This window comes from Periplaneta americana, chromosome 11 (genome assembly GCF_040183065.1).
Source record: "Periplaneta americana isolate PAMFEO1 chromosome 11, P.americana_PAMFEO1_priV1, whole genome shotgun sequence".
NCBI lineage: Eukaryota > Metazoa > Arthropoda > Insecta > Blattodea > Blattidae > Periplaneta > Periplaneta americana.
The window spans coordinates 180362367-180373652 of NC_091127.1; the positions used below are offsets into that span (position 1 = coordinate 180362367).

Consider the following 11286-nt stretch of genomic DNA (forward strand, 5'->3'; position numbering starts at 1 on the left):
TCATCATATGCTAAACGTTAATGCTATGTTGACGTCAGTAATGGTCGTATTTGGTGATGTATGTTAACGTTCGTAAAACTTCGGAAAGAATAATTATACGATATTACCCACTCCTTTAACATCTATCATGTCGTAGGTCCTATGATAATCAATCGCGCTGTAATTTTTTTAATTGAGGTGAAATGGCTGCTCTTAAATTGGGTATTTCTTTGATGTATCAGGAAGTATTTTTGCAGCACTATATTAAAATCTTGTTCTGACATTCTCAGCAAGTTTTTGAATCCAAATCGATACTGTATTCAACTTTAAGCTCGTTTAGAATGTATCCTGCATAGTATCTTTTACTAAGATATTGCCGCATCCACATTCTCATTTTCTTCCTTTTCAAAGCCTTGTAACAAGCAATAGAGGCAATTACAAAAGTCATATCATCATCTGAGTCCATTCTCGAAGGTTTGAAAATAAAACACTATCTATATTAAAATTTCATAGACTGTTTGTAGTGGACTACGCAAAGACAGTCAAGTTTAACATGTTTAACAGTGTGGACAAAGTGTTAAATGAAATTAGCATTAACATGTTCAATCAACATGTTGGGATGTTAACGGTAAACAATTTAACATTTAACATGTTGTTGTTAAATGTTTAATAGTGGAGAGGAGCCTTTAATTGCATTATTGAGACTTAATATTTAAATTTTTTTTTCCCTATGCTAACAAATAATATTACAAAACAGTCTAAATTATTTAATATAAATTGTCTTTTTCACATCACATAAATTAATTCATATGTCTTTCTTTCATATGTATAAGTCCATATTACATATTTTCATTTTTTTTTTTAATGATTCATTTGACTACCGTAGTTGTGTAGCTGATAAGTAAAAGGAAACACACTTGGGTCAATGCCCAGTTGTTTTGGAATAGCAAAGCATCATGGGCAGAACAGGCTAGGTGATTCTTCAGTTCTTACTTAATTACCCTGAAGATGGAACCTGTATGCAGTTCTGAAATGTTGAGGGCTGTTAATTTCCAGCACATCCAAACATTTGTTTCTGAACAAAACCACTATGAAAGCCTAAAATTTGATGCATTCCTGTTTCATTTTTGTCATTACAGTGAGAAATTCCTAAAGTCGTTCTAATATGTTAGCAAATATTTTTAATTTACAACTTCTCAGAAGTAGTCTTATTTGCTATTACCTCAGAAGTAATTTTTAGCAAATGTTTGTAATATTGATTTCTTACAATCTAGATTGGGCAAACCTGCAAGTTACGACGACATCAAGGCTAAAGTTAAAGAGGCAGCGACAGGGCCCCTGAAGGGCATCTTGGACTACACTGAAGATGATGTTGTGTCCTCTGATTTCATTAGTGATACTCACTCTTCCATCTTTGATGCCAAGGCTGGAATTCCTTTGAACAACAATTTCGTCAAACTTATTTCATGGTAGGTAAAAATGGAGGATGATTCTAACTTTTTGGATGCATGAAATGAAGTCAGAAAAGGTAATTGACGCTTTCTGGAGGGATGCAAAATTAAATACACCATTGCACCTCCCCACCCCAACAAGAACCCCCATGTTGAATGTCATGGACAAAGTCAATGCGGTTCACATATGATATTATGCTGTATAATGCAGAACTGCTTCTTCTATGTAGCAAGCAATGTTCATAGCTCACTGGTAAAGCATGTGCTTCTCATGCAAAAGGCTGAATCTAGCTTTGTGATGTTCGTATTTTTTAAACACCAATTACAGTAAAATTTCATTTACACGTTTTTATGGGGATCTGAAAAAAAAAAAACTTACAAATGAGAAAAGTGTATAACTGAAATGACATTAATAACATCTGAAATAACATTTGAAGACTATATGGGGGAAACAAGTTAAGTCAATTTAGTAACATTTATGCTCGACCATGCCGAAATGTAGTAATTATACACCTGGTAGCATTCCTTTAATGCATATCATTAAAGTACACCTATTCATTAAAGTTCAGGTTTTCGATTATTCTCGGATATGCAATCGAAAGAAAACTAGCAAAACGTCACGCAGGCTGGAAATCCAGTACTGTCTCAGAAGGTTATGTTCTGTTACTATAATCATTAGCGTTAATTGTAAATAATATTCAAATAAATTCAATTTGTCATCTCGTTTTTCAATGTCGAATTCAATTTCAAGGTTATATCAAGTTTAACGAGATTACATCAAGGTCGTCGACATTCGTTTCGGGGAAAAAATCAATACTTTCGCGTCTGCGCACATCTCAAAATTCACGAGATTGCACAAGGTCAGTTCCCTTCCCATTCACATAAGAATAAAGTGAATAGTTATGAATAATTTCAAGTTAGAAAGATGGTCGAGCATAAAAAGTCGTATGAAACTTGCCTATAATGGTAATTAAGACGCTCGTATGAAAATTATGAAACTTGCTTGTGCTCGTTTCATAAACATCCTCGCGTCTTAATTACTATCATTATAGGCTCGTTGCATAATGTACTATTTCACAAGAGAAATGTAAAACTTCGGAGATATCTTTGACTCCATAATACAGTACCTACTCAAATTTATAACATGGTCTTAAAGAATGTAAGATTATTTATAGGAAATCCGAGCTGGGTAGAGCCAAAGCTGACTGATAGGCTATATTACATTTCAAATTCCAATTCAGAAAATTTGACGAAAATTTACAGTATATGCTCAGTTCTGGATTATTCTGCACAGCCATAAGCCATTTGCAGTATACTTTCCTTGAATAGAAGAAGTGAGATGGTATCTCACTGACGACCATAGATTGTACTGCCTTGCTTTTGTAGAAGAAAGTATTAATTGGAACTGGAGGAGAATAATGTTTTCAGACATGGTTACATTTGCCACTGCACACGATGGACTGCAAATAGTCTTATCATTCACTAGGATCCTATTACGATCCTAAATACGTGGCAACATGCTATAGCAGTGGCTGGGTATCTGTGGTGTGTTAGAGATGGATGTCCAGTGACTTTTGTGGAGGCTTGTTTGGCATCTAAATGCCGTGCAGTACAAATGGAGTATGGGGTTCCCTCTGTGTGAAAGATAGGATGAAATTATTCCAGTATGATGATAATCCTCTCCACACCTCTGCTTTATTGATTAACTGGATTTCAGAGTGATCAGATATCAAGACTGATAGATTGGGCTCCTCATTAATCAGATATAAATAACCCGATGGAGATTCCATGGGCAGAGGTGGAGAAGCCATAATCAAAATTGCACAGGATTCTCATCCATCAATCACAAAGGATGAATAATTTCAAGGGAAAAATTGTTCCGGGGCCGGGTATCGATCCCGGGACCTCTGGTTGAATGTACCAGGGCTCTACCAACTGAACTACACAGTGTGACTCAATGTGGGTCTGGCGTTTCTTCAGCCCACGCGAGTTGTGTGGATATAAAGGGAAAAGTTGAGACGGTGTCGGGTAGAGTTCCCGGGTAGCTCAGTTGGTAGAGTGCTGGTACATTCAACCAGAGGTCCCGGGATCGATACCTGGCCCCGGAACAATTTTTCCCTTGAAATTATTCAAATCTGCTTTACAGGGAGCTTTACCTGAAAGACTAGATTTGCAATCACCAAGTATGTCCTCTAAGAGAATATAGAACATTTGGAATTGTGTACCTTCATATTGTTGTTATTCTAAGCATTTGGTATCATCTATGCCATGGAGGATGCAGGCTGACATAGAAGCAGAGGGATGGCACACCTTATATTAATAGGTTATTGTACTCTTTATTTATTTATTTGTTTATTTATTTATTTTTTTTTTAGAAAGGGTTAGTTTTATTTTAGGAGAAACATATTTATATGGCCAATCGCATTATTATTAAATTATTGCATTACTACTGTTAATGGAAAATAATTTTGTACCACAACTGTTTCATTTGTAATGTATACTTGCCCCTCAAAATTGACTAACTTTGTCATTGATTTAAATATGTAATACAATTGACTTACACGAGACAAATTTCTGATTTGAACACAGAATGTTACAATTATAAACCACAATCATACTTCTAGATTTATTAATGTAAGATACTATCTATCTTTTTAAGAGGCATTTGAAACAGTGACAACAAAGTTTGTCAACTATGCAACTGCATGAGTCATGCAAGTGTGAATACAGTGAGTGCTCACGAACTTACATGAAGTTACTCAAATGGACTTGGAATTTTTCTAAGGTTTACACATCAAATTTCTGTGGATGGAACATATCATGTTCGGAAGTCACTTTCTACGTAAATTTTAACCTCTGTGATCATCGTATCTAAATTCTTGATACATTTAAGTTAATAAAAAAAAAAAAACATGATATAAATTCCATGTATAAAGATTTTGTTCTGTGTTTACTTAATGCAATATTCACACAACTAATAAGAGAAAGCTATATGTGAGTATTTTAGATGAGTCATGCCTACATTGTTGCTACTTGAAGATATTTATTTTCATATTGGTCTGTATCCAATTGGAAACTGAAGGTAGTGTGTATTATGCAAATATTGTATGATAATGTCGTAATTTAATGAATGCATGTATAAATGGTATTAGTAGTTCAAAAACAGTGTAATATTTTATGAATTTATTATGTCGGCCACAGTAGCGCAGTTGGTATAGCACTGGCCTTCTGTGCTCAAGGTTGCAGATCCAGGCCAAGGTCGATGGCATTTAAGTGTGCTTAAATGCGACAGGCTCATGTCAGTAGATTTACTGGCATCTAAAAGAACTGTGGGACAAAATTCTGATACATCGGCGATGCTGATATAACCTCAGCAGTTGCGAGTGTCATTAAATAAGCCTAAATTTAAATTTTTTTAATGAATTGATTGTTATTGAACAAATATTATCTAGTTATATCGTAAATGAACGAACGCATGTAGTTAGTATTAGTAATTCAAAAGCAATGCACAGTAGAACTCCTTATTTAACATTTTTCTGAGGACACAAAATAATTAACCTTAAGTAGGGGTTGCCATTAAAAAAAGGGGTTTACTATTTTTGTTAAATTTTTTTAATACTTTTGAAAAAATTCAATTTAATGACAAAAACTTACAGTAAGTAAATAAATTACACTAGTCAACAAGGTTTTTGTTACAAGGGTTAAAATGGTCATTTTAGATCAATTTTTGTGTGCTGATAGTGGATCTAAACTTGAAAATTTTCCATCACGCACCATTTAAGAGGAAAATTGGAAATCGTAAAAAAAAAAAAAAAAAAAAAAAATCATGAATTTACTAAAGAACTTGGGTATCGAACTATGGACTTTATTTAAACGGTTACACAGTATATTCATACGTTTTATAACTTATTGTTGCTCAGAATATATTAGAAGTGTATATTAAGGAATAGGTTCTTTCAAATGTGTGATTCTGCATTAATAAGGCGCGTAGTGGGCGATATTATATCTGTATAACGTTATTGCTTTATGGTGCTAGACCAAGAGAAAGCACTGAGAGGGTGGGCTTTTACAGTGAAATAGATTGCATTTTAGGATTAGTTGAATATTGTTTGAGCTTGTGACAAGTTGTATTACTGGTTTTAAGTGTTTATCTTCGCGTTCATTTACGCTTTCTGAGAATGAAAAAATCTCGTCGTGCCAGATAGCTTTTGTTACGTATATGGAAAATTTACGACAAAATCGCAGCGTCGGCCTTTATCAGATAAGTTGAAACAAGCATATTATTGCTATTTTGAATGTAATGTGTGTGATGAGGACAAATCATGGGCTTCCCATGTGTGCTGCATAACATGTTACTCAAAACTGATAAAATGGATGAATGGAGAGAAGAATCGAAGTATGCTGTTTGCAGTTCCAATGATCTGGCGTGAATCGACAAGCCATGCAGAAGACTGTTATTTCTATTTAACAAAGATTACGGGATTTTCTAAGAAAACAAGATTTAAAATTGAATATCCTAATGTTCCATCTGCAATAAGACCTGTACCACATGGACCAAAACTTCCTATTCCTAGTCCACCTTCGCAATTGGAGGAATTGATTCTTCCAATAGAACAAACAGATGACTTGGCTCAACCATAAACATCCTCTGATCCGTCCTATAATCCTGAACATCATAAAGAACCCCATTTAATCCAACAATGTGAACAGAACAACTTAAATAAGAGATCTTAATCTCACTAAACAACAAGCTGAGATTTTAGGGTCTAGACTGCAACAATGGAACCTGCTAGCACCAGATACTAGAATTTCATTGTACAGGAAGAGACATGAACGGTTTTTGAAGTATTTTATAATGAAAAATTCTATGTGCGCGTATATAAATATAGACGGCTTAATGGAAGAACTAGAATTTCAGCACATTTCAGAGGAATGGAGGTTATTCATAGATTCTTCCAAAATAAGTTTAAAAGCAGTGTTAATGCACAACAGAAACACTAAACCATCAATTCCAGTGGCGTATTCAGTGGATGTGAAGGAAACTTATACAAATTTGTTAGTGTTACTAGATGCAATCCAATATAAAACATACTGCTGGAAATTGCGGAGACTTGAATATTGTCGCCTTATTGCTCGGACTTCAGGGTGGATTCACAAAATATGTTGCTTTCTCTGTTTATGGGATAGTAGAGCGACTGAAAAACACTATATAGTGAAAGACTGGCTTCCCAGAGAAAGCTATGTCCCAGGAGAACATAATATCAAGTATGTCTCTTTAGTAAAACCGGAAAAAGTACTCCTTCCTCCTTTACATATCAAGCTTGGTTTAATGAAGAATTTCGTTAAAGCTATGGATAAAAATGGAGAAGGTTTTGCATTTGTAAGGAATATGTTTCCGAATCTGAGTGAAGCTAAAGTGAAAGAGGGAATTTTTGTTGGCCCTCAAATTAGGAAACTTTTGAAAGATAAGGGCTTCGAAAAAAAATTACGTGTTGAGGAACTAGAAGCTTGGAATGCCTTTGGAAGCGTTTTAGTGAGTTTTTAGGTAATAATAAAGTTGACAATTACCAACAGCTTATGCAAGAACTCCTGCTTAGTTACCAGAAGCTTGGTTGTCAAATGTCTTTGAAAATACATTTCCTACATTCCCATTTCGACTTTTCCCCAAAGAACTTAGGAGCCGTAAGCGATGAACAAGGGGAAATATTCCATCAAGATATGCACAGGATGGAACAACAATATCAAGGAAGGTGGGACTATAGTATGATTGGGGACTACTCTTGGTTTTTGTTCAGAGAAAGTGACTCAAACTACAAGAGGAAAAAATAACTCTAAGTAACTAAATATATTGTGAATTTTATTAGTAACCACAATGTAATTTATTCGTCACAACAATAATTCCTTTCTACAATTCGCCTTAAACGCTCTCGTCAACAATTGGATTTTCACTCAACACAGTATTCGTTATAGCACTCCACTGATGACAATGACAATTTACTTGGACTAGTACGAACAACAATGAAACTGTTAATCTTAACTAATATTTACAAAGCAGAACTATCAGTTCTCAGTTCACAGTTCTTCTATCTCAGTCACTCGAGTTCACAGTATCTCGAACCACAGACCTTCAGAGACAGTTCACTGTACTCGAACTCAGGTCCCTCCAACTGCGGTCCACTGCACTCGAACTCAGGTCCCTCCAACTGCGGTCCACTGCACTCGAACTCAGGCCTTCGGATGCTGACGCAGATGCGGACGCACACTCGAGTCGTACTCTGGCACACAAGTCTGGCTTGCTTGCTCTGGCTTACTCATTGAATAACTGAAAACTCTGCTCGAGTTCGCTGGCGCTTCTTCTTTTATAGCAAAATCATAGTTGCGAGAAATTTCTACAGGTGTGTAGAGAATTATCTGGATATCTCCACTTCGACGGACTTCTCGAAGAGTCGGGAAGGTCCGTTCCCCATTCACTGCGTACGCAGCAGTTGCGCGCTCACTCTCGCTCCACTCTCTCGCCGCGTTGGCCCTTTCCCCTCTCCGCCGCGCGCCATTCCACCATGCTCCGCGCGATCTGCTTTCTTGCGGGACGCTGGTCGTGAGTTCGAATCTCACGTCGCTGTCACAATATTTTTTTAAAATCTAGCTTAAAGTCTGTATATGGCCGTTTACTTCAGTGCAGGGCTCCTAAGTTATTTGATTTGAGATTTTAATCAATTTAATTTATAAATCTGAAAAAAATTATAGTTCATTTGATCCAGTTTTAAATTAATAAATTAAAAGGTTATTTTGAAGGGAAAAAAAAGGAATATAATGCTACTTTTTCTTATTGTAATTCTAATTTATGCAGCGTTATTATTTTTCTGTGAAACGTCAGTGTATTTTGTACATAAATTTTGTATCTTAGGAATTTATTTATTATCACTGTTGTAATTATGTATTTTGAAACGCACGAAAACGTTTTTTTTTTTAATCAAAATACTTCCCCTTCTGTCACACAAAAATGTTACGTGTTACAGATTTTTCACTGCGATTTTCGTAATCAGCAGGGTCGATTTAGTAAAAATCAGCCGATTTCATTTCTGTGACAGACAAAAAGTTAAAATTTGTTGACTAGTGTTATAGATAATAATGAAGAAAAAAAAAAAGGAAAACATTAAGGAGAAACTCTGGGTGTCAATCAAGTCTTAGCACCATTTCGAATATTTTTCCTTGCATTTGGCTTTTTTTTTTTCCATTTCGCAAATTAAATTAACTTTTTCCACGACAGAAAACTTTTTTCTTTCCGCAGCTATAGTTTTCTAGTGATATGCATTGTAACAGTGAAAACAATTCTGTCTCTTCACTGTTGTAGTACCGGTACTGTCATGATGAACATCAGTGAGCACAACAAAGACTGATGCTATTTAGTTGTGAATTGTGATGGATGGTTTCTACGTCCATCATTGAATGCGATTTGTACTTGCAAAGGGCAGGAATTAGCAGACGAACAGGCATGCGTCTTCGTGTAGGTTCAGGTAGAGAGTGAGGATCGTGTGGCCCACTCCATTAACACATGGCAGCAAAGTAGCAGCGTTTCTGGACTCTCTTAAAACTTTACACGATGAATAGAAATGCATTTATTTTTTCATTAGTCGATAATTAAAAAATCATTTAAGAATAATTTTTAAATAATTTCAAGGAAAAATTTTTCTGGGCCTGGGTATTGATCCTGGGACCCTTTGCTTAGCGCACGAAAGCTCTACCGACTGAGATACCCCAGGAACTATACACGACACTGTCACAATTTTTCCTTTGTTCCACACAACTCAAATGGGCTGACAGGATGCCAGAACCCAACTATGAGTGCACACAAGTTCTGTGTGACTTAAATTGTGGCTTCCTGTTAACGTACCTCCAGTAACGAATATATTATGCAAATCTGGCTTTCAGATAGTAGCTCCCTGTAAAGGAAGTTCGAATAATTTCAAGGAAAAATTGTTCCAGGGCCCAGTATCGATCCTGGGACCCTTCGCTTAGTGCACAAATACTCTATTGGCCCGGCCCTAGAACAATTTTTTTTTTTTTTTTTTTTTTTTTTTTTTTTAAGTTATTCAAACTTGCTTTACAGAGAGCTACTACCTGAAAGCCAGATTTGCATAATAATTTTTAACTTGCAATGAGGGTTTTAGAGCAAATAGAATAATGTTAAATCAAATTTAAAAGTATATTAATCCCATATAATAATTACTGGGGTTCTACTGTAATATTTTATGAATTTATTGTACACTTTTTTCTTTTTTGCAGGTATGACAACGAGTTTGGGTATTCAAATAGGGTCATTGATCTTATTAAGTACATGCAGTCCAAGGACTAAGTTTCATTAGCAACAAGTAGGATGTCTGCATCACCTTGTGGTGACCTTTCTGGTCATTTAGCAGAAGTTACTGGAAACAAGAAGTTATTCCCAATGTGATTCGATGTGTAAAGATTCTGCTGTGCATTGTAGCTAATGCACATGCTAGTCGGTAATTTTTCAGAGACTGTTAATTGAAAAACTGAAAAAACAAAAGGTCCAAAATGTTCAGGATAAATTAAACACTGCACAATAAAAGCGTTATTACTGAGATGCTTGTTTGTTATTTTTCATTTGTGTAAATAGAAAAATAGAACTTGTATTGTGTGTTTCCTTCATTATGAGCCAAAAACAACCTGATATATTTAATTTGTAGAATATTATTGATAAATAAATTGTAGAAGAGAACATAGTGAAAAAAAGAATGTAAATCAAGTTTTCAGGCTTTCTATGTTGTTAGTGTCCCAACCTTCAGTTAAGAGTTTCATTTATGAAGTGAATAGTACACTTAAAACTGAAAGAAGAAACTAACAAGATGCTCATCCCAAAAGTATTGTGTGGTTATTACATAAATACATAGTGTCTTTCGAATGTAGTTATGTGAATTAATACTTATCACTACTGGGACCCCTACTCCGTTAATATTTTGAGTAAGTTCCAGATGTTTTCCTTCTTCTCATCATTGCTGTTGACTCTCACTGTCAATAATTTTTTAGACATTGAATCAAATAGAAATTGCTTAGGATTAAGTCTAGATGAACCTGAACCATAGAGAAAAATGATTGAATTGTTTTCAGCGAAATTGGTTGAGGGAGCAACTTCAGTGTCATATGTTCGCATGTGGTTGTACATTGTGCTCCAACACAACACTAAATTCCGTAGGATATACCTTTTCTGTATTTCATGGTGTAATTTTAGACTTTGACAAAGAATGAGAAACACTGCTAGTGTCCAACATAATACCAAACAATGGCTGTGTTCAGCCAGGACAGCGCTAATTCAGCTATTCATTTTTGCAGAGTTACAGCAGCTGTGAGTTCCTGAACGACCATTGCAAAATGTCCGCTGTGTTTACAAAGAAACACGCTGCTATTGTTCAGTCTACTCCGGAATATATGATACCATTGGTTGTTGCCTACTCCCTCCACTTTCGCTGGCTTGCAGCAAAAAAAATTTTGCTACGAAAAATGGCGCCCTCTATTTCAGTGCTGTCGGCCAGCAAGACGTTCAATGCTGTCACTATTTCAGCGCTACCTCAGTGCTGTCCTGGCTGAACGCAGCCAATCTCATTTCACTTAGAAACTGGTAAAGACTGTCTAGCAGCATATTATGTCTATCAACGGTGAGCAGACACAATGCACAAAAATGTCCACACCCTATTGTCCTGCACCATATTGTCCAACCCAAAAGGTCTACCACCGAAAACGTCCACAAGGCTACTAGTCCATAGCGAAATGTCCTCGTAGTAATGCAATTCCAGTATGATACTGTGACCAAAGAAACTGCTGCAACAGTAGAAATATA

General features: G+C 35.7%; 1 protein-coding gene across 1 annotated transcript in view; it reads left to right on the top strand.

Moving 5' to 3' along the window:
• The window catches only part of LOC138709666 (glyceraldehyde-3-phosphate dehydrogenase), a 31688-nt gene extending 21655 nt beyond the window's left edge, over positions 1 to 10033 (top strand). Inside the window, exons 7-8 of the mRNA XM_069840608.1 lie at positions 1254 to 1448; positions 9714 to 10033. Coding sequence (XP_069696709.1) covers positions 1254 to 1448; positions 9714 to 9783 — 265 coding nt within the window. The 3' untranslated portion in view covers positions 9784 to 10033. The remainder of the gene's footprint in view (positions 1 to 1253; positions 1449 to 9713) is intronic.
• The last annotated feature ends 1253 nt before the right edge of the window (positions 10034 to 11286 follow it).